Source organism: Cryptomeria japonica, chromosome 8, assembly GCF_030272615.1.
Source record: "Cryptomeria japonica chromosome 8, Sugi_1.0, whole genome shotgun sequence".
Classification (NCBI taxonomy): Eukaryota; Viridiplantae; Streptophyta; class Pinopsida; order Cupressales; family Cupressaceae; genus Cryptomeria; species Cryptomeria japonica.
Window position 1 is genome coordinate 493,401,629 of NC_081412.1, and position 25,246 is coordinate 493,426,874.

Here is a 25,246-nt window from a genome sequence, read left to right on the forward strand (position 1 = left end):
TCTAATGCATTCTACTTCCTCAAATTTTTTAATGCACTCTGTTTTTGAATGCCATTTGTTACACTACTTACAAAATGCCCATGAGCAAGATATAGCTTGACAATCCATTCAATAAAGATGCCACCACATGTAGGGGAAGTGATATTGTGCACATTATTGGTTAATGCAATCAAGAAAAAGCACCTAAGGAAAGATAGTCTATTCATGCAACACAAAACTTAAAAACCCAAAGCAAGAGTATACAACACAAACTTAATCTTAAAGATTTGACACAAGATGGGATAAAATATCAATTTATGTATAAATATTCATATGATCAAAGTTACAATAGATCCATGTACAACAGAATTGTTCCAAACAAGTACATGCCAAGATTCACACCCTGATCTAATGTCTAATCTTCAATTTGATCTATCCATCCTCTGCTCATCGCATTTCATTAATTGATTTGTCTTCTAATGGCTTCACCACAAAGATAGTGTCATGCCCAATGATCCTTCTTGGAACCAATAGACAAATAGTTATTAAAATAATGTAATGTTTCTTTAGTGGTCATCTTAGTTAGGTTAGGTAGTTCCTAATTCTAGCTTCTATTTACGTTTGTTTTGTTTAGAAACACCGTCTTGTAATCTCTATTTAAGGAGCCTTCGTCTCCTTTATTTAATATCAATTATTTGAACGTGCTATCAGAGTGGGTCGATGGGGTTTTATAAGATTTGGTGATTTTTTATTTTTTTTTAAAAGGCCTCCTTCCTGGAATTTGGCGATTTTTTCCACAAAAATTGAGGTTTGTTGCACTCTGTTTTGGGTTGCACCTAGAGTTGTTGGGGCGAACATCTACAACAGTGGTTTCTTGCAGTCAATTTTTGGGTCATAGTGCTCATCTACAAAAAAATTTGGCAATTTTTTGAACAAAATCATGGCTGTTTTTTTGAAGCAGTTCAGGTTTGGCGATTTTCTCCTCAAAATCGTGGTTTCAGTTTGGTGGTTTCTCTGGCTACAGGGAGGGACAGTTTTGTTTCCCAACATCAGGTTGGAAGGTTTTTGGTTATCTTGGTCATTAACATTCTACAAATCCAAGTAGGGTCTCAACAACAGCAGAGTGTTCTGAAGAGAAGGGGGCAGCCTTACATGCATTTGTGACCAAAAGACCTACAAATTGTCTTTTGTAGGGTGGTTAGATCGATGACCATTAAGGGAGGGTATTAAAATAATGTAATGTTTCTTTAATGGTCAAATTAGTTAGGTTAGGTAGTTTCTAATTATGGCTTTTCTTTACATTTGTTTCGTTTAGAAACATCGTCTTGTAATCTCTATTCAAGGAGCCTTTGCTCCTTTGTTTAGTATAAATTGTTTAAACATTAGTGACCTTAAAACGGTGCATAATTCAAATCTAAAGGCGAATAGTTAATGGGGCCCCTCCTTACAAAATATTTCAAATTAGCACACTTCAGCATGTTCTAAGTCCCATTACAACATACTGATTTCTCAAATGATATTTGATAATTACAAAAGGAGACTTAAACTCCTTAAATAGAGATTACAAAAGGATCTTTCCACAATGGAAACAATTGAGAATAGAAACACGAAAGACAGGAAACTTCCTAAAACTAACTAGAGATGAAAAACATAAAAGGAAGTTTCTAAATACTAACTAAATGACTCAGATGATCATTATATTAATATTACAATATTATTTTAATACCCTCCCTTAATGGTCATTCTATTAACTACCCTACAAAAGATGTGACAATCTGCAGGTTATTTGACCACGAATGCATAGAAGGCTGCCCCTTTCTCCTCAGAATGCTCTACGATATGAGCCTACTGCTGAGACCCTCCCTATTTCTGCAGAAATTTTCGATATGACCAAGTTTACCATTATCCTTTGAACCTTCCAACATGATGTTGGGTAACGAAGCCATTCCTCCCTTTATCCAAAGATACCGAGACCAGCTTCTCAAAAAACTTTGATTTTTGTTGATAGAAAATTGACAAAAAATTGAAACCACGATTTTGTGGAAAAATCGTCAAACTCTCAATGCGATGCTAAAATCACACACCCTCGTTTTAGTGGAAAAACAAAGGAACCCAAAAAACAGCAACACCCTACATGATTTTAATGTGGAAAAAAATCAAAAAACCCTTGATGATTATTTTGGAAAAAAACAATCAGAAACCTTCTAGAAACCACAATTTTTGTTCAAAAAAATTGCCAAAAACAGAAAATCTTCGCATGCTGAAACCCTAGCCATAGGATAACCCACAATGATTTTTTTTGGGAAAAAGATCAGAAAACCCTCCAATAGAGAAAGAACCCACAATTTTTGTGAAAGAATCGTGCAAAAAACAAAAACCCATGACCATGAAAAAATCATGCAAAACCCTTCCATAAAGCACCTCCAAAAAATTTCAATAAAACCCTTCTAAAAATTTCTTACAAAAAATTCAAGAAAAAATCATGATTTTATTTAATAAATCTTTATAACTTCTGAAAAAACTTTCAAGTAACAACAACACCATGATTTTTCATTAAAAAAAGTAAAAAACTTCTAGAAATAAATTCCAAGTAAATACCCACGAATTTTTTTTTAAAAATCACCAAAAAGACTTAAACCCACTCTGATACCATAAAATGATATTCAATAATTATAAAAGGAGACTAACCATAAAATGATATTCAATAATTAGAAAAGGAGACTAAAGCTCCTTAAATAGAGATTACAAGAGGATCTTTCCACAATGGAAATGATCAAGAATAGAAACACAAAAGACAGATAGGAAACTTCCTAAAACTAACTAGAGACGAAACTAACTAAATGACTAAGATGACTATCATATCAATATTACAATATTATTTTAATAATTTCGATTTAGGGATTTCATGTATAATATGCATTACCACACAACATGATGGTTCACTGTAACTCTATGTTAGTAATCCAAGGTTTGTGATAAGAACAAAATACCTGCAGCAATGAAGAAAATATGCAAAAGACAAACAAACATTAGGGAAATATTTTTGGTTGACAAAATTTTGAGTTGAGTGCTTAAAATTAGGAAAGAGAGGAAGATTGTTAAAGCCACCCAAATCGACCTACTTCTTTAAAAAAATCCATGTACCTTCTTTGAGACCCTTCCTTTCCATCTCACTAGATATTCTTTGTAGTCTTTTCAGATATTTTCCTTACATGCACATCTACAACATACAAAATTGCTTCATAATGCTTCTTGGGCACTTGTCACCTACAATCAAGCTCTTACAGTAACAATGTTTTATCAAAAACACCTCCAAGTCCAACCCAAAAGTAAAAGTCAACAATATATCCAAATCTTCAAGTAGCTCAATATCATAAGCATTTTCTGAAAATCTACATAGGACGCATCAAGGAACAATCCAAAGCACATGATCAACTCCTCATACAATCCATCCTTGGTTCTGAAAGCTATCTTCCATGCATCTCCTTCACATGTTCTAATTTGTTGGTAACTGTTGTCATTTTTATGACACCTTTGGTCCATCAATGAGAACCAATCGAAGATATGTTCTATGGACCAGCGCTGCCCCAATTGATCAAGGAAAGAAAAAAAGGAATCATGAAATGTGAAGTGTTCTCTTGTAGGGAGGCGGAAGTCATCCAACCCCGGAACTCCAGAATCTCGGAATCTCGAAGTTCCCAAGCCTTTGCCTTTCCTTAACCTCGAAACTTTGGAATCCCGTGATCCTAAAGTTCCCAAGCCTTTGCCTATCCTTAACCCTGGAACTCCGGAATCCCATGATCCTGAAGTTCCCAAGCCTTTGCCTTTCCTTGACCCCGAAACTCCAAAATCCCATGATCCTGAAGTTCCCAAGTTCCTAAGCCTTTTCCTCCTCGGAACCCCATAACTCCGGAATCTTGAAGTTCCCAAGTTCCTAAGCCTTTTACTCCTCGGAACCCCGTAACTCCAAAACCCCAAGGTTCCCAAGTTCCTAAGCCTTTTCCTCCCCGAAACCCCATAACTCCGCAAACCCAAAGTTCCCAAGTTCCTAAGCCTTTTCCTCCCCGGAACCCCAAAGTTCCCAAGTTCCCAAGTCTTTTCCTCCCCAGAACCCCGAGTTTCCCAAGTTCCTAAGTCTTTTCCTCCCTATAACTCCGAAATCGCAAAGTTCCCAAGTTCTAAGTCCCTTTTCCTTCCAAACTCTGGAAACCCAAGTTTCCTAAGTCTTTCAACTTCCAACGACTTGCAACACTTCCAAATGGCGTGATCAACACTCAAAGCTCTTAATGCTCCACCAACTCTTGCAACTTGTACACTTTCTTTCGTGGAGCTACAAGGGCGCATATAATGATTTTTGCAGGATTTCCATCAAGTGGAGTACAAGGCCATGCTTATTTATGGTTACTTGTTGACCTTCATGTCATGCTTGCATGCTCTGACTTTGGAATGTAGGCAATCCACCTTCTAGAAGTACTTTTCTTCTTGGGATTGCCTTGTCAAGGTATGGTTGGGTTGCTTGCATTTACACCATGTCAAGTGCATGCACTTCCCTACATTCCCTAACTGACATTCCTCTACACACACAAGGGTCAAGGCTTCTCTTCTTTGACCAATGATCTCTCCTCTATGACCAGTTTTCTATATAAAGGTTGTTAAGCCTCATTGTAAAGGGTTCTCTCCCTATTGGCTTGAGCTATTCTATGCTCTTTCACTTCTCTTGAAGACTTGTATTTATCTTGCATTTCTACAACTGTAAGTTTGGCCATTGGCCTTATAATGAATTGAAATCATCATTCTTGCCTTACTTCAACTTATGCATGTTGCGTATGTGTTCTTACCTTCATTGTAAGTGTATGTTTGTGGCTTTCTTTCACATATATGTTGTGTTAACCTGTTTCTGGGTGTGACTTGTGGGAAACCTTCTCCCCTCTTGACATTCAACAAGTTCTAACCTCCATACATGCGTTGAGGTCATTCATGCAGCTGAAGTTTGTGCATCTTCGAGGTATTTCAGTTGATTCTTTGTGCCATTTCGAGTGGGGAGAGAAACATCTCTTATCTTGGTGCATCACCTCCTTTCATTTTAAGCATTTCTCTCTTCCCTTTTCCTTTACAAGCTGTTATGATAGGTTTAGAAGTATAATTTGGATTGTTGAGTTGGCTCAACACCTGCACTTCGATTCAGAAGGAAGTCGGCCTACTCCGGAGATGCAACCCCCTCACGCAAGGTCCCACACTTCGGGGTTGTTTTCGTGTTTCACAAGGTTGTTGAGTTGATAGCTCAACAAGGGTGCAAACTTTTGTGACAACAATAACCACTCTTGAAATCAATTTTGGAGAAGTAGCATGCTTCACTCAAACAATCTAGGTCATCCATGTGCAACAAGGAAAACATGTACTTGATGGTGATCTTGTTGATAGCTCAGAGTCTGTACACATCTTCTGTTCTACTCCCTTCTTTGGCACAAGTACTATAGGCACAGCACAAGGGCTTATACTTTCCTAATCAGCAATCTTTCTAGTAGTTCTTCAACCTGTTTTCAACTTAGAACTCATATCCAAGCTCATCCTATGTGGTGCCTAATTAGGCAAACTAGATCCTAGAATTAAATCCATACAATGTGAAATATTGTGCACTAGCAACAACCCTCCAATAATTCCACTCTTCATGATGTCTTCAAACTCTTTCTGCAATGCCTTCACTTCTAGCTCCTCAAAGTTGTGACACTTGTCTTCTTCCATTGGCACATGCCTTACCATCAATGCATAGCATTCTTGCCAGTTTTTGAAGCTCCTTAAGAAACTACATACTAATTAAGAACAATACATTGCTCTGTACAGCTTATTCTTTGGCCTTCAATGCCTACAACCCAAACTTCTTTCCCCTTTAGTGATGGTGAAAACAATCTTACTCCAATTATGGACGGCCTACACATCACAATCCCATGGTCTGCCCAACAACACGTGACAAGCATCTATACAAATCGCATTGCACCAATTTCATCAAAACATCCTCCAACATGGAAGGCAACTAGATATTGTTCTTTCACAATCATTTGGCAATCCTTCTACAGCAATGAACTGTGGTAAGGATTAGGATACTATATCAATTTCAATCCCAACTTCTATACCATCTCTATGGACACTAAGTTATAATTGCTCCCTCTATCTCTGATCAGTTTCTTCCAAACTTACACTTCGTCCTAAGAAAATAGTCTTTCTCAACAATGGTTCTTTGTTCTTTTTAGCAAGTTTGAGCAAAACTAAGCAACAATATATTGTCTCCATCTTTTGGTGTCATGCTTTTTGTTTCATTACCTAATTTCTCATCCCCTTGTGCAATATGCAGTCTTTTCTCAGCACATCACTGTTCCTGCACTACATCTAGACACTCAAAATGCCTTATGGGCTACTTCCCCACATCTAAGACAAGTTCTACTACAAAATTTCCCACAACACTCTTTATCCTTAATTTCCTTCTTCTTGGGAGCCTACTCTTACCTAGAACCTTATGTTTCGTCACTGAACTCTGAGACATCTTCCGCTCACATATCCTGGCTTACTGCTCTAGTTGCCTTTTCCATACTTCCTCTCACCTTGCACTCTCTGCTACACGCGAGATGGTTTCTCATTTTCCCTTAATGCAAGTCAGTAGGCATCCTCCACCGAATGGATTGACAGCAAGCACATCTCATCTTGGATTGCAGCATGCAAACCATTCAGATATTGTGCTAATTTTTCTGCATCATCCTCAACATGACCCACACAAATGCTGAGACAGTAAAACTCCTCAGAATAATCGGTCATAAATAATTCTTGTTCTCACCAATTATGGAACTTCTTGAATAATTCCAAACTAGAACCAGGTTGAAAAAAACCAATTCTCATTGTAACTGCAAACAAGAACTTACCATTCAGTTTCTGTCACCATTCGATCCCATTTTCAGATATTCTACTTTTCCTTCTTAACCTAGTCTCTTTGCATATACTCCTACCATAAGTCGGCATGCCCCTTCAAGCTGGTGGCAGCATACTTGACTCTCTTAGGGTCTTCCACAAATCCAAATTCAAAATATTTTTCTCGATCATTGATTCAGTCTAAAGATTAAATCCTGGTCTGTTTATTGTCCTCATCAATGCCATAGCAAACTTATCCTCTTAAGAACAAAACACATGACAAGAAAGAAAATCTACAAAAGACAAACAATCATTAAGAAAATATTTTTGGATGATACAAGAATGCATGACACCTAAGATGCTCATGCATCACTATTGTATGTGACCTCAGCAGAAAGGGATATTCATATGGAAACCAATCATTGCTGCAACACACAGGTGTGCAAAAAAATTAAAAAGAAAGGCAAGGGCCTTTCTAAGATCCTAGTTCAACAACAGAGTCAACAAGTGAAAAACGCAGCTGCAAAGCAAATAATTATGATTTCTTCACTAACAAATCATACTATAAGTGCAGCATGTGTAAAACTTAATTTCAGAAAGCAGACTTTTGCCCAAAATATTGAAGAAAGAATTTGTGATACAAAGGGTTTCTTCAAAAAAGAAGACCCGTTGAAGAAAAATATTGAGAGAACTTCAAGATTGAAGTCCCACTGGGCATGCCAAAAATTAAAGTTATTTCCAATTCACACACCCAACTTGGTGACCGAAGAAATGCCCATTTAGGGGCCAATGTAATATGGAATGGCCACATGTGCATCTTCAAACATGGAAGCAATCTTCAGAAAATGTTAGTTGCTGTCTAGTTTGAAAACCAATGTTACACTAATGCTTGCAGAGAAAAGGGTTAGGAGGCAGCGGGTTATAAAGAGAGATAAGGCATAAAGAAAAAAAATAAAATATGAGGTAAGAAGCCAAATATCAGTGATCAATCAGCCACCTATTAATCTCAAATATAATGACTATCACTTAAGGCTAAACCCATTTTCACAAGATGACCATGAGCAGGTTATTATGCCTGCAGTAGATGTTGGTTCAACTAACTTCCACTTGAGGACCATGAGCAAGCAGCTTTAAAGCTAAAATATCAAGATAAATGACACTCTCCAGATCAAGATATGAAGAACAAAATCAAACAGCACTTCCATTTATTCAATAAACAAAAAACCTTTACCAAAATGGAGAACCCTATACTTAAATATTGCCAAAAAAGCACAGGCAATCTTAACCATTGATCAAATAAAAGCGATTCAACCGACCAAAATAGCATGTTAACCTAAAAATATGAAAAATAATTGAATCAATAATCGAATGATCTTGAATAATCGGATAAATTAATTACGAATATACAACCTGATGCAAGGGCATCCGGGAAATTCATCCGGTTGGAGCAGTTGACCATGGAGTTGCTGATTATTGAGGAGGTGACCTTGGAGATTGTTGCGTTTCTTCATATTTGTGAATTTAAAGCTGCAGATCTGGATTTAGCATCTAGAGACCCTTGACTTAAACATATTCAAATTTCATGGCATTTGGATTTGATTCCAATGAGATATCAATTCCGGTATTGTTCCGGTGTTGATTTATCCTTACCATGTTGTTCTTACAGATATCGATTCCGGTATTGGTCCGGTATTGGGTTGCGGATCGTTTCCGTGACTTGCGGATCATATGGGAGTGTTGTTTCGGACCTGGCTAGTGGTCGTGGATATCCGCTCAAAGTTCTAAACATTTTTGGAGGTGTTCTTGGTGATTTGGCTGACAAGCTTGTGTTTACACGTTTCTTCATAAACTGGAGCATTTTGGCTGACTTGATTAAGTTGTTGAGGCTTACGGAAGGTATAAAGGGGAAGTAAGGAGATTCGTTTGAAGGGGAAAAGAAAGATCGGTGAAAGATAAGTATCAAAAAAGATGTAGATTCTGGAGACACTAAGGTGTTTTGGTCCGACAGACAGAGGTCCGAATCAGCAGACAGAGCAGAAGACAGAGTTGAATGCAAATGATCTACTGGATCAGGACATTAAGTTGTTTGAATCATTTTGTTATCCTAGGCTGCGGCCTAGCATCTGTAAAGCCTAAGGGCATATGTAATTCATTAAATTATTTTAAAGATTGCTCCTTTTCCCTGTTTTCCCCGGTTGTATCTTGTGTGTGTAAACCGGTTCCTCTATTATTCATGGTGTTTATGTTTAAGGCTGCAAAGCGAGGCTGTCCTTCATTGGGCCTCCCTACCTTGACTGCATTAGATGGTATCAGAGTAGGAAGTGAACTGGTTGGAAGGAGAGAACTTGAGGCAGCTTGAAAGACTTGTTCAGATCGCCGAGCTTGAAGACTTGAAGAGGGGTTCAGATCGCCGAGCTTGAAAGACTTCAAGATACCACAGTTGCAGATGTTCACCCCAGCGACTGCAGGAGTGACCCAAACCTAACTACAACAAAGCATGATTTTGTGGAAAAAACCGTCAAACCCTGAAAACTAGATTTCACAAATCATCGTTTTTCTGGAAAAAAAAAGGTAAAAACCCAAAGATAGGAACACCCATCATAAATCTGAATAACCAAAATCTCACGTGAACTTCACGAATTACATATTCTTTTTTAGGACAAAATTGAAAAAACCAACAAATAATTTTTGAGGAAAAAATCATGAAAACGTACCAAACAGGAAATTTGCTTATCACAAAGCATAGAAGGCTGACTCCTCTTCACAATGCTCTGCAACATGAGCCTACACCTGCTCCTAAGACCCTCCCAGTTTATATTGCACAGATGTCAACAATTTCCTGCAATCTTTCTTCATATGGCCAAACTGGTGACAATAGTTACATTGTACACTTTTCTTCTTCGAAGACTGTTGACCTTGACCTTATCCCTTTTGCTGGAAGGACTGAGCTTTACCCTTGTTCTTATCCGAAGCTTCAACTGTGAAAACCTGTTCAGTGGACGAACTAGCGCTACTTCCAAACTACTGCTTCCATCAGTCCTGTTGTAGAAGCTTGTTGCGGAGATCAGGAAACTTCAGATCAACACTAGTAGACGAGATATTGAGCATATCAATGAAATGCTCCTAGGATCTGGGAAGGATCTTCACTATGATCACTACCATATCTTCTTCATCCATTGTGTGGCCAATAGCTTGCAACTGGTCATGGATGTCCTTGATCTTCGTAAGATGTGCCTGGTTAGATGTCTTTTCATCCATCATGATAGAAAACAACATATTCTTCAAAAAGAAAGCTCGACTCTTGTCGGATGTCTCATGAAGACCCTTCAAGAGATCCCAAATCTCTTTAGTTGTTTTACCTGAAGGCACCTAAGGGAGTTGATCATCTGTGACAGACAACTTGATGAGCATGACAGCCTCTTGAGTGCACTCATCAAATTTATCCTAATCTGCACCTGATGCTATACGAGGAGTAGCCTTGCCCAGAATAATCTGATCAAGGCAACGATATTCAAATATCATCAACATACACTGTTTCCAGTTGTTGTTGCGGTCGTTGAACTTCTGACTGTGTTCCAACATGATGTTGGTCAAAGATGCCATCACGGAAATCAAGGTTGAACGAAGTCAACCTTGTGAAGGCACGAAAAACAAGACAAAAGAGTGAATAAATATCAGAATAGAGACAGTTGCACAAAGAGTCTGAAACCTTGAAACGGAATTCGAGGCATAAATCCCAATGCACGAATTTCGAGGTTTGCCAAAAAAACACAAACTAAAATTTCTTGCAAACCTTACATCACAAAAAAATCAGCAACAAAAAATGGCACAGCTCCCGAGACAAAAATCGGGGCGCGAAACCCAAGGCACAAAATTCTAGAAAACCCAAAAAACCAAATTTCTACAAATCTAAACCCAAGAAAGCAAAAAATAACACGATTTTAAAAAAAAATCGTTGTTGATGCCCCAGGTCGGGGCAAGGTGTAAAAACCCTAGCCGCCAGAAAAATCACGAGTCTGTAAACCTTTGCCGCTGCCTCTAAACAAATTGGAATTTTCGGAAAGAAAAAAAACTTCCGCCGTCGTTGCCAAGAAATTTGTGTTCAAACCCATCGCAAAAAAAAGGCGGCAAATAATAAACGCAAAAAATGTGCGCAGGTTTAAAGATCTAACGGGAAAAACAAGCCATCTAAGAAAAAAAATGCGAAATACGCGATAGATTTGTGCCATGGAAACAAAAATCGCATGGCCCAAAAAATCGTGAAGTCAAATAGGTCACGAAAAAAACCGGAGAAGGGTGCCAAAAACGTAGGTAACAGGTGCAAAGAGATCGCCTTGACGGGAAAATGCCCTCGAAAAATCTGCAAATCATGCCCAAACAATGCACAAACAAAGACGACACCCAGAAACCCTGCAAAAAAAATCTTTGAACTATTTTTTTCCTTCTAGAAACCCACGAAAATTCTTAAACAAGAATGCCAAAAAAAAAATTGAGAAAAAAATTAACTAAAAAATTTCAATTAGAAAAATTTTAGATTTATAAATTTTTAATCCATGCTCCGATACCATGAAAAATAATTGAATCAATAATCGAATGATCTTGAATAATCGGATAAATTAATTACGAATATACAACCGTCTATAAAGGAATTACAAGACGGTGTTCTAAAAAGAACGAACAATTAATCTAAAGCTTCAACATGAAGCTAAAACGCTAAATAAAGCTAAAAAGCTAAACACTAAAAAGCAAACTATGCGTTCTTATAAAAGAAGCAATAGTTGCACTTAGAAGACTAAACGAACTAAAAAGCTAAATAAGTCAACAACTAAGATGACGAACTAAAAATCTAAATGACTAACTAAGTGACCATTAATAGAACCAGTAAAAAGGTAACTGACTAAAAGAATTAATTATTCTCATAAAATAGATGTCCTTTTTAGATTACTTGCTCTACACTCCTCATATGGAGGTAAGCATTACATTAAATTCAAAAGAAGCCACAACAAATGATAATGAAAAAACATGCTATGCTCCATGAGATTTTAACAAAATGGGAATTTTATTAAAATGTGTAGGCATTGAAGAATTCACTTGAGGATTTTAACTGGCAAATAGTCTTTTACTGTTCCATATAATTTATAAGTTAACCAGAGTGGATAAAGAGAACAAAAGCTTTGTTCATGTATGGTGTACACTGTATATACCAGCTAAAGCACAGGTCTGATAGAAAGAAACCAGCCTTGCTGAGGTGAAGCTTTCCTCAATTGTCATTTGGTGATAATGACATACATGTAAATAGACATTGACGCTTACTCTTCAAACCTATAGTCTGTAATTCTTGATCTCTAGACCATTATCTCATGCACTATAATTGCCTTTACAGACAAAAAGCTTTCAGAGTCTCCGCAGATATGAAAAATTGAATCTACAATTGTATTGTGCAGAACCTATATGGTACCATTTTGCTATATAAGCAATGTAAGATACCTCAGACTAACAAGTTCTAGGATTCCTACATCTAATAAGATGCTCTGGTGGTTTAAAATTATGCTCCCAATGCTTTTTTTACGCTTGTTTGATTTTCTGGAATGCTGTTTTTTAGTAAATGAGTTTAATCCCAAAAAAGTCTAAGAAAAGCATTTCCCAGGTCCATTACAAATGTATCTAGCACGTGTGAGTGTTTATGAGAGAGAATAGAATCCAAGTCACTAACTTTATAATGAGCCTGGCTCTTCAGAGAATCTCCTTTGTCTATACCATAAAAAGCATGATACATAGAACCATCATTAGCACCATTTTGACAGAAAAACAAATATTGCATTGGCACTCAAACAGTTTTGACACTTTTTTCAGCAGTTTGGTGATTAAATTAGTTCTGAGAGTATTGTGTTATGGCGAAAACCTTGCAAAACAATTAATGCAGTCAAAAAAAGTTTCAAGTATTTCTCTACTACAGTGAAAATTCATAATTTCAGGATTAGAAGTAAATATAACATTTAATTCTTCAATGTTCATTGGTTGTTTTGAAAATCTATAATCAGCATCAATTTTTCAAAGCATCTACATTTGTATGAGTCCCAAAATCAGCTACTATAGTTTCTTATAAATCTGATGATAGATTCCACATATTAACATTAATCATAACTGGCTCACCCTGACATCTTCTTAACATATTTGAATTTCACCTATGACTAGATCATATGCCTACATAGGCATCATGTTTTTTGTTTCTATATTATTTTCTGTCTCCATTTATAAATCTATAAAAGCAATGAAAGAAAAGTAAAGCAGTTACAGATATATGACCACTAGCATATCACAGAATTTTATATAATCAAACTTTGGGTTTGAATCCTTGGCTCACCATAGTGCCTGCCATATGACAGAGTAACTGAACCATCCTTGATAAGATCTCGACCCCCAACAGATATATTAAAGTTCTCCATGTGAATGTCCCTAGCAGCTGATCCCTCATCCCCAGTGCCATGATGAACACAAGCAACTGGCATTCCTTCCATTGTGGCTTTCATTTCTTCTAAATGTGACTGGTATGCAGCCTGTTTAGAACCACAGAAAAACCATCGAAAAAATAAACATGAATGAGTTAGAAAACAAGTATGGTACCTAAACATTGAATATAGAAAACATTCAAGCTAAAGTACATATAGCTACAAATCACGTCCATAATCATGCATACCTCTCTTTGACGATCTTCCTTCCTCTTCCTTCTTTCAATTTTAGCACGATCATGCTCAGACATGGGAGGACCATCTTGTGTATCAACTACCTTGGGGGGACTTTCATCTTGGCGCAATCCATCGTACATGCGAACTGGAGTTCTAAGACTTCGAACCACTTCCTTAGTTCCTTTTTGTTCATGGGTTCCAATTCTTTCTGAGAGTATTCCACAAACCTATAAGCAACACTTAATTAAATGTTGTCGCCTAAGCTCCCCTTTGGAGAATCATAGAGAGAAAGCAAGGAAACAGAAGGCCTGTTTTAAATCGAAAATGCAACACATCTTATGGGAGAAATTATGTCCATAGTAAGCTGAAAGCTTATAAATGTCATGCATGAATATCAGACAATTTAATTTTTCTGTTACGGGTTAAAGATCATTTAGGCTTCTACAAGATAGTCAGTAGGGAGAAGCCAAATACATGGATAGCCAAGGCCCAACATGAGGTCATTAACAAGAACTGCAAAAAATAAAAATGGACTAAAATGTACTATTGGCATAGACCAAAACAATCCCAACAGCAAAGAACAAATATTCATATGTGCTGGCTCATATTAGAATACCTACAAGAAAACAAGTTTAAAATAAGTCTATATTAAATCTACACTACAACAAGTGCCCCAGTTGAAAGCAACCACCTGTAGCCAATGAACAATAACAACTCTATATTTTATCAACCTATGTAAATCAATCTACACTAATTCATCAACCTTTTAATAATTTGCTAGCAAAATATTTAAATAACTAACAAAGTGTCTAGAAATCTGTCTACATCTATCTCCCCCTCTAAGACAGATCAGCATCTGATGCAGATGCGTCCAGGCTCATGTGCAATCCTACACAACCAAAACTATTTTCTGAGTTATGTTTAGTTTTCATGAATTTTATTGTAGGTTATTGTGGCTTTGGAATCATTTTTGTGAAGTGCTTTAGGAAGATTTTTTAAATGCCTTGGGCTTGGAAGCATTCTCAATGATGTCAAAATTGCATGTTAGTGTTGTTTCAGTCAACTTCCATGCTGTCTTTGGTTCACTTTTCATAAAAAACAGGCTGTAACACAACAGCAACAAGAAGCTGTAAGTGTAGATTTGAAACATTTCAAAAAGCATCAAGACCTGTTTCGACCTATTAATCAATTTTAATTTTTAACACAGTCTAGAGTTTCCATTTCGATCAACAGAGACAAGAAGATTATATAAACTGTCATTCCACAATTCTGTATGCTGAGCTGAAATATAACAGGTTTATTACATCACAAAATTTAAAGGTCAACGGGATATAAATTTTAATCTTTAATTCTGGCCAACCGTAATTTAATTCTGAAGGAGCTAATCTTTGTCTTTTTTTCTGATCAAGTTGAGCCAACTGATGAATATCTATTGCCAAATGCAATTGAAATGCTTTCTCTGAGTTTCCTTCCTTGTTTGGTGGTATTTTCCTTTAATTGCTGGCCAATAAATACTGATTTTCTATTTTGAACAAATTATCTTTTCCTTGACCATGATTTTTCAGTTTTTCTAGCATTTATGGCATGTAAATTGCCTATTATTCAACCTTGATGAATAGAAAGACAGTTTCTTGATCAAAACCTCTGGATGCATGATGTCTTCTACTAATTTCATGACTGTTCAAATCAATTTGCAGGTCATCTGTTTGCTGTTGGCCGCATGGGAAAATCCATGAGGGAAAACAACTAGTTTTTGAAAGGGTTAAAAAAAGGTTTTTGGCTGTTGCTAACCGCATGGTACATCCCCAGAGAATAAGCAACAAGGAGCATGGGCATGTGAAAGCTGTACACTGAAAAATAAGAGAGGGAGAACAATATGCAAGAAGATTAAAAAAGAGAGAGAGCCAAGAGAGTAGTGAACAGATAAATAGAAGGCAGCAAATGAAAAGAATGGATGAGTGTAAAACTGACTAAGAAAGGAAATAAAAGAAGGTAGACCCAAAGAGGATAACAAAAAAGTTGAAGAAGGATGCAAGGTAAATAAAATCATAGATTGCGACAGTTGGTTGCAGGAATTTCTCAATACGGAAAAGAAACGTTATAGATTTGTTTAAGTTGAATTTTAGTTTTTCTGAATGCATTGTAAATGTGAATAGGCTGCCACTAGAATAAAATTTATTTGGTTAAGTTTTTTCAGTGAGTGTATGAAGCTACAGAAAATTTTGATTAAAGTGTGTTAATTTGCATTTTAGAGCTGCTAGATTGGGTAGTTTGTTGTGGGTGAATGAGGAAGAAGAATTTCAATTGCGGCGAGCTTGGAAAGAGACATTGCATGCTAAGGAAGACACAGAGCACTGAGAGTGGCTATCATAGCAGAGATGCTAAAAGGGATTATAGTTGAGGTTGGATGCAATGGAGGTAGCACAACAAAGAGGAGTTTGAGTAAAAGATGTGAAGACGAGGAAAAAGTAGAAAATCAAGATTTGGAAATAGAAGATGTGATGGATGGTGCAAAAGGAAGATTTTGTAATAGCAATGTCGAAGATAAAAATAAACCAAGATTAGACATTCTCTATTACAGTGGTAATTTAAACCCAAAAGTGCTTATAGATTGGATATCAGAGATAAAATATTTTGATTATGAATCAATAGAAGATCCAAAGAAAGTGAAATTTGTTTGTACAAAACAAAGAGGACATGCATCCCTATGGTGAGATAATGTACGAACAGAGAGAAAAAGAAGAAGAAAAGAGAAAGTAAACACTTAGGATCAAATGGTTGTAAAGATGAAACCCAAATTTCTACCAACCGACTACCAAATAAATTTATTTTAAAAAATTGCAAAACCTGGTGCAAAAAGAACCGAGTGTCAAAGACTACATAGAAGAATTTTAAAAATCGATATCTGGGCTAGTTCTGCTGAGCATGAAGAAATGATCTCCAGGTATGTAAATGGGTTGCAAATATCTATTCAAGATAACATTTCTATAGACAAGATGAAAACAATAGAAGAAGCCTACCAATATGCTTTAAAACTATGTTACCAGTCTGCTGGTCTAATTAATTGAGTCCCATTCTGGTTCAAAACCGGTTCTTGGTCTAGGTCCAGTCCACTGTGGGTCCGGACAAATTTCTACCCATGGTCAATGGGTCTGGTGCAGATGGACCCAAGTGAACATGGGACGTATTTCGCCCTCAAAGATGCCCATTCCGCACAATTTGGCGCTTTCCTGATTTTTTTCACTTGTTTTTAACTCCAAAAAGGTCTATTTGCCCCCCTAACCCTCAAATATGGCTACAAAACATCTAAATGGCAAAACCAAATGCATTTTTCATATTGTGAATGAAAAAAAAAAAAATTTCCTCCATTGTTAAAGATATTTTCTCGCTTGCCATTGCACAAATAGAGTTAAAGATTGATCATTAAATGCTCCAAGCTGGTTGTTGTGCTATTCCTACGCACTTGCAAGTTTTCATTTGTTGTCAAAGAGATCGTAGAGGAAGATTTCTTCAAAAGAGGTAGGTTTTTTTGAAGTTTTTGGTTTTTTTCCCTACATTCTCTTTTGCAAATGAACTCTCTTGTTTTGTTTTGAAGTTTTTGGTTTGTTTTCATTCTTCAAGGTATTGTTGTGACATTTTCACACATCACCCCATTGAAAATGGGGACCCCCTCTTTTCGCCAAATAAACCAAGTCTTTTGTGCTCAGTGTCATCTCTCGACCCTAAGGAATGAGGTATAAGCTATGTTACCCCAAGTTTCCGGGATGGGGGGGCAGGGAAACGGATTTCCAGGAGGGATTTTTTTTTCCCAGAGTAGGGGATGGTAGGGAATGGCAAGGACGGCAGTGGGGACAACTATATAAAAAATAGGGAAAATTTAAAATATACAGGGAAATTTTAAATATTCGTATAAAAACATGGATAAAGCATGCTTATATACATTATAAAACCTTAACATATAGCGTTTGTGTTAAATAATTTAAATTGAGAGTTTGCATGAGTGGAAGTCAAACAAATAATCAAAATCCAATCATTAATTTTATGGGACAGCCAGAGTACAGATTTCCGAAAGTTTTCGAGTTTCCGGGACGTCCCCGTTTCCGAGACAGGTCAAATTATGTCGGAAACGCATCCCCGGGTAACACTGAGTATAAGTTCTTGCTAGTCTAGATTCTGGCCTTTGGAGGCAATGAAATGCCTAGTATGGAATGGATTTTAAAGAGTATAGAGCCTTCACAGTTGTCGTCAAATCAAGAATTAGGGTTTTCAAAGTATTTTCAAATTGCATTGTGTTTATTGATTATCCTTTGAACTTTGTATTTTGTTAACTTATGACTTGATTGATACTCGTAAGATTACAGCATTTTCTCGTCTTTGCAGGACTGATGTGAGAACAAGACTTTGGATGCTGAGAAGAGGACTAAATTGAGTGGATGATATCATCGTCCAAGGAAGAGATTGCAATGATAGAACAAGGAATTCACTAGAGAGGAATGAACTGATGCAAATTTGACTAAGTATTGAAAGGTTTGCATGAAGGAATAAAATTGAATAGCCAAAACTTGGCTAAGTATGGGAAAAATCCTTCACAGAGGTGCATTTGCGCTCATGATAAAAAATCCTCCTTCACTACTCAATTGCACCCAAGGAAGCAGTTCAGTACATCAACAGGATTTTGTCCCCCTCCTCAGGGTCTTATTGTGCTCTGAGAGTCAATGCAAGGTAGGAAACAGGAATTTCTTCCAAAGCAAAGAAAAATCTTTCACGGAGCTTGGTAGTGGTGTTTTTCGGTGCTTCTAGTAAAAGTTTCTATTTTTAGCAATTTCTATTTTTACCACTTACTATTTTAGTAAGTTTCAACGCATCTCCATTTGGCCTAATTTTGAGTTTGGACAAACTATTTTTAGCAGTTTATGTTTTTAGTAAGTCTTTTTTTGGGGCTACAAATGAATGTTGACAATGAAGGAACAGGGGAATATCCAAATCCAAGTCAATTGAAGTGAAGGACTAAAGCGAGGAAATTTGGCTAAGGCATGGCAACAATCCAAAAATCCTTCACTGCCTCCCAAATGCACCAAGGAAAGGGAATTCATCGTGATCAAGAATTCCTCCCTCACCTCATAATCCTCCTCCAAGCTCTAATTACGCCTAGGGGCGCAAATTCCTCACTACCAAGGATTTTCTCCCAGTTTCAAAAATCCTCCTCTGCCTCTCATTTGTGCCAACAAGCGCAATTTCACAGGTGTCAGGGATAAACCCCTCAAGGAAAAAATACTCCTTCATTGCTCAATTGCGCCTAGGAGCACAATTTCCCCTATCAAGTGGATTCATGCCAAAATTGTTAGATAAAATCTTTAGGCGTGATTTCAATGCAAAATGTAATGGTGTTAGATGAATTTCCATGGTTCGCACTTTTTGCATCTTGTTGATTATAAGTTGCAGTGTAAAGTTAGCCTGAGCCACTAAATTTGTGCTAAGTTCAATTGTGGATGGTCGTTTGGATTGCACCGTTTTGGGCATTCAAATGCACTTTCTCAATGTCAAAATCCTTCAACATCCTTGGAAGATTGCACCAATTCTTTATTAGAATATTTAATTCTATTTTAGTCACCTATTTTTAGTTCCTTGTTTAATGGTCATTTACCTTTTTTATGTAATTAGCTTTTAAGCTTACTTTAGCTTTTAGCTTTTTAGTAGTTCACTTTAACGATTAGTTCTTTTTATAGAACATCGTCTTGTAAACTCTTTATATACGTGTGTATATCGTTCAATTTAATTATCCGATTATTGAATCATTCAATCAATTATTTTTCATGGTATCAAAGCATGAAAATTAAAATTTCCGAAAGATTTATTTATTGAAAAATTTAGAGTCTTTTATAGGAGTTTTTTTGTCTTTTTTAAATTTCTTTCCTGGGCGAAATTTATTGAAGGTCCTGAGCCGAGGGTTCCCACACGATTTTTTCGCGTTTTCATGTGCCTTTCGGCAGCGGCAGATTGTTTTGCATTTTTTTATACCTGCACAGCGTCAAATTTTATTTCACGCCCACTGTTTTTTGGCTTCCACGACGTGGTTTCCTCTGCGATTTCCGCGTTCCAGCAGCGGCACATATATTCCACGATTTTTGGGCACCATCTGTGCAGACGAATAAGTTTTTTTTGTGCCGTTTTATTTTGTTCTGGGTTTTGCGGATTTTTTATCCGCTTTCTATTTTTTTCCAACTCCAGACTGCAGTGATCTATTTCGCGATTTTAGACGCGATTTATTTCACGTTTTTTCTTGAAAAAATCCGATAGCTAGGATTTCGGCAAGGATTTTTTTTTCGCGTTTTTGTGTTTAGTGCAAAGCGCCTAGGGCACAACAATATTCTCGGTTTTCATCGGGATTTTTTATCAGAAAAACCCTCTGTCTGCGACTAGGGTTTCTGTGTCTACTCTCTGCCTCCAACCTAGGGTTTCAATACCCTCATATTTTTTTACCTTTTTTTTTTTTAAATCGTCTATATTTTATTTTGTTTTTCTTTACAAAAATCAAGGGAGTTTTTTTTTGCAAATTATTATTTTTTTCTGATTATTTTCAGGAAAAATTTCAATTTCTAGGTTTCTCCCAAACCTCAAAATTTGTGCCTTGGGATTCGTGCCAAGAATTCCACTCCAGGGATTCAAATTTTTGTAGCTGCTTCTATTCTGATTTTTTTTCAGAATCTTTTGTCTCTTGCTTTCACTCGGTTGACCTCATTCAACCTCGATTTCCATGATGGCATCTTGGACCAACATCATGTTGGAACACAGTCAGTGTTGATATATGTAGTTAGGTCAGAGCTCTTCTAGGGCCGACCTAGTACACCTAGCACGTTTGGATGACTAATGGGCCCGTGGCCTTAGTCATGTCCCATAATCAATATCTTGCTTGAAACGTGTAAGACTAATTCAGTTTTTGATGCCAACTTTATGCATTGAATTGTAAATAAATATATTATTCTTGCAAGCCAACTTGGGAAAGATAAAGGGCTAAGTCGCCTATAAATACAATCATTATTCATATCTATCATCTCACTCAGCGAATATATCCTATCAGTGAACTACTTCTGTGATCAGCGAAGTACAAACAAGGTCAGCGAACTGTTGCAGAGACTGCGAATCATATCCCTAGGACAGCGAACTGGTTCCAGTGGCAGCAAACCTCATTGTAGGGTCTGCAAACATCATCTTGAAGACAGCAAACAGGTGATAAGATCTGCAATTCACCTTGCAGTGACAGCGAGCTCCAGCAAACTCCCCTGTGGCAACAACCATCTTGTGTTTTGCAGATAAGTTCATCATTTGTGTGTTTGCCCTAATTTGCAGACTTAATACTATTGTGCTGATGTTAAATGCTTCATGGGCTGAAGCTAAATTGTACCTATTGATTATTGAATAATAAAATCTGAGAATCGTTGCTGGGTTTTTCACCTCCAAGAGGGAGGTTTTCCCAGGGTATATTGGTGTTCTTTGTGTGCTTAATTTGGTTATCTATTATGTTATCTAATTTGCTACAATCTGATCTAAACCTAACATGGTATCAGAGCTTGGTTCGAATTAGGGGTAATCAGATTGATTGTAGTTGTTCCTCCTCTTCCTATTTGCTCTTATCACTTCATTCGAAATGTTGAACTGTCTCAGGGTTGAAGATAGATTGGATGGTGCATCCAACTTCACGTCATGGAGATTCTGAATCTTGCTTGCATTGAATGGAAGTGATCTTGCAAACTTTGTGGAGAAATCATCCATCGAACCTGAGGCAGCAGAGGAAAAGACTTCATGGAGGAAGAAAGATTTTCAAGCTCAGAGAATGCTGGTTGACTCCGTGAAGGATCATATTGTACCTATCATCTCCAAGCTGAAGACTACCAACGAAATGTTCAAGACATTGGAAGAGATGTACAAAATCAACAACACCATTCGTGCCCTAGCTTTGAAGCAGCAACTTCATCACATCAAGATGATGAAAGGTGAATCCGTCATAGCATACTTCATGAGGATTTCTGATTTGAGAGATCAGCTCTCATCCATTGGGAAGGTTGTTGATGACAGTGACTTGACCATGCTTGCTCTCAATGGTCTTCCGGCATCTTGGGAGTCTTACATTCAAGGAATTAGTGCAAGATCAGAACTTCCCAAGTTCGATCGTTTGAGAGCAGATTGCATACAAGAAGAGTCACGGTTGATAGCAAGAGGAATTGAGCGTGATCATTATGATGTAGAAAATCAAGTCCTTGCTTCACATATGGTTAAAGGCAAAGGAAGGAAGTGGGATAGAGACAGAGATTCAGATCCCACCCCTAAATCAAAAAGGAAGGACTTATCCCACGTCCAGTGCTTTAAGTTTGACAAGTATGGTCATTTTACTCGAGATTGCAAATTCAGGTCTACTCCTCTTGCTTCTTTTGCAAAAGTTGGCATAGGGACATCTCAGGAGGAGCAAAGGTCAAATGAAGACTTCCTTTTCTAATAGGAGGAAATGTTAGAGGGAGCTTGACATCTTTAGCTTCAGAGGGAGCTTGTCAAGCTCCAAGGGAGCCAGTTTCTTTCAGCTTCAGAGGAAGTCACATCTTTTGGTGATGCATTCTTCTCTGGGAGAAGTCTGAGGTCAGAGCCCTCGTTCCACCCTCTGCGAGTATGTATGGTGGATCCACCCTCTGCGAGTAGGCATGGTGGTTATGCATTCTTCTATGGGATAAGTCTGAGGTTAGACCCCTCGTTCCACCCTCTGCGAGTAGGTATGGTGGATCCACCCTCTGCGAGTAGGCATGGTGGTAATGCACTCTTCTCTGAGAGAAGTTTGAGGTGAAAGCCCTCTTCCACCCTCTGCGAGTAGGCATGGTGGATGTGATGGAAGAAATTCCATGATGTACTTGTGTTTTTCCACCCTCTTCAAGTAGGTAGTGGACCCACCCTCTGCGAGTAGGCATGGTGGATGTTATGATTTAGCACTTGTGCTTGTTCACCCTTTGGGAGTAGCTATGGTGAACATCATCCATGGGAGTAGCCATGGTGGTTGTATTCATTTGCATTTTTCATGGGAATGGCCATGTATCCCGAATCTTGAGAAGGTCTCCTCCCTAGCTAAGAGGGAGTGTTGGAGCTCTTCTAGGGCCGACCTAGCACACCTAGCACGTTTGGATGACTAATGGGCCCATGGCCTTAGTCATGTCCCATAAACAATATCTTTCTTGAAACGTGTAAGACTAATTCGGTTTTTGGCGCCAACTTTATGCATTGAGTTGTAAATAAATATATTATTCTTGCAAGCCGACTTGGGAAAGATAAAGGGCTAAGTCGCCTATAAATACAAGGCATCAATCATTATTCATATATATCATCTCACTCAGCGAATATATCCTATCAGTGAACGACTTCTATTATCAGCGAAGTACAAACAAGGTCAGCGAACTGTTGCAGAGACAACAAATCATATCCCTAGGACAGCGAACCTCATTGTAGGGTCTTGTTGTGACCATTTCACACATCGCCCCATTAAAATGGGGACCCCCTCTTTTTGCTCGTTTTGCCTGTTCTTTTTCTCTGCTTTTTAGGTTTTTGGTTTAGTGTGTCAGTTGTCTGGATTAGGGTCAAGCCTTAGGGTTCCCGTTTTGTCGTTTTCAGGCCAGAGTCCAGTCACTCTTGAGAGCTTTTTGAGCTTCCTCTCGCAGGATGCAATTTTGAATAAAGTGAATTCGCCAGAGGCTAAGTGAGTTGGTCTAGTTTCAATTGGAATTTTGAGTACAACTCTGAAAATTTGTCTAAGTGTTGATGATGAGATTTTGATTTTCGTCCGATTGAGTAATTTTGACCAAATTTTGAAAATTTTGATAATTGATCCTGAGCATTGGAAATGACTTGTTTTCGCCTTGTGAAGTAATTAAAATCCCAAAATCATGATATTTGGCCTGTAGGAGCAAAATCGCTCCTGTCCCTCAGTGAAGGACCGGAGCTTGTTTTTCAAAATCTTACTATCTCTGCAGGATCAAGACGAATTTCAAATTGGAAGTGATAAAGGGAGGCATGTTCTTTCCGTTGAATATAATTTGAAGAATTTTACAAACACGGAAATGTGCCAGGAGTAAAAATCGCTCCTGTCCCTCAGTGGAGGACCGGAGCTCAAAATCAAACATTGCCTTGTCCTTGCAGGATTTGAACAATTTGACGATTTGAGGAGATCAAAGGAGATATATTTTATCATTTGAATATAATTTGAAAGCATAAACATGAGGAAAATTTGATCTAGAAGCTAAATCGCTCCTGTCCCTCAGCCAGGGACCAGGGCGAAATTCAGTGGTAGCTCCCATCCCTCTCCCAGGGACCAGAGCGAATTTCCTCATGAGGCATGTTTTGGGCGAAGATCAAGTGAACATTAAGTTTGAGGCAAGTAAAGGTGGCGTAACGAACTCGTTGAAGACAAATTGAAGATTGCAAGACATCAAAGTGAACTCCATATTGGCCTAAGCGCTCCTGTCCCTCAGCTAGGGACCAGAGCGATTTTTGTCTTAGGTCAATTTTTCACCAAGTTAGAACGAATTTCATGCCAAGAATAGGTGAAAGGGTGCACATCGAGACCGTTGAAGATAATTTTGGAAGTTAGCAAAGTGTGATGGAGCCTACAAGTGAAAATTCGCTCCTGTCCCTCAGCCAGGGACCAGGGCGAAATAATGGTTATATTGCCTTCCACCCAAATTCAAGTCATTCTAAGTCAAAGTATAAGGTGGCAAGGACGTTTTGAGGTGTCTCGACAAAGAACGAAGTTATAAAGATTGACAAAGATGAAGGATTTGCACTAAAATGCTCAAGTTCGCTCCTGTCCCTCAGTCAGGGACCAGAGCGAAATGTTCAAATGAGGCCAAATTTAGGTTGCCATTCACATTTTAGATGTTTGAAAGGGAGTAAAGAGCATCGTTTAGCACTTTGAAGACAATTACAAGTTAATATGATGAACGATTTGCACCAAATGCCCAAATTCGCTCCTGTCCCTCAGTCAGGGACCAGAGCGAAATCTCCATGGAGGCTTAAGTTTTGAATGATTATCACATTTCATGCGTTCAAGAAGGATCAAAGGACCTCATCTTACATTGTGAAGGTGATTGTAAGTTGATGAGAACAAGGATGAGCCCAGAATACTCAAATTCGCTCCTGTCCCTCAACCAGGGACCAGGGCGATATCAACCTCAGGAGGCACTCATCCACAAAATCAAGTTGATCAAACTCGAGTTTCCTAACAAATATGCCAGTTTCAACGTGAAGATGGAGATTTTGAACATAAAAGGCAAAAGATTCAAGGCTAAGGTGATAATTCGCTCCTGTCCCTCAGTCAGGGACCAGAGCGATATGGTTTGTATCTTTCCACCTTTCCAGTTTTGGCGCTAAAACACATTTTTTGAATTTTATTAAATGCTAAAATCGATAAATTTAGAAAATTCAATTAAATAGCATTTAAAAAATTGCGCATGGACATTTAATTAATTATTTTTTGCCTTTAAAAAATCGAATTAATTAATTGCAAAGGCATTAAATGAATTAATTATTATTTTAAATAAAAAATCAAATTGGAGCGCTTGGATTTAAATATTTACAAAAGTCGGCCTTGTTTTTTTAATTAAAAATTGCTTTTAATTATCTTTGTTTTTACCAAGTCGGCCTTGAGGTAGTTG

The 25,246-nt window shown here is 37.6% G+C and overlaps 1 protein-coding gene across 1 annotated transcript in view; it reads right to left on the reverse strand.

The window, feature by feature from the left end:
- The window catches only part of LOC131060044 (ABC transporter F family member 3), a 188,684-nt gene that overhangs the window by 125,179 nt on the left and 38,259 nt on the right, over window positions 1-25,246 (reverse strand). The window contains exons 2-3 of the mRNA XM_057993131.2: window positions 13,574-13,789; window positions 13,241-13,433 (exon numbers count right to left, since the gene is read on the reverse strand). Of these exons, the coding sequence (XP_057849114.1) occupies window positions 13,241-13,433; window positions 13,574-13,789 (409 nt within the window). The remainder of the gene's footprint in view (window positions 1-13,240; window positions 13,434-13,573; window positions 13,790-25,246) is intronic.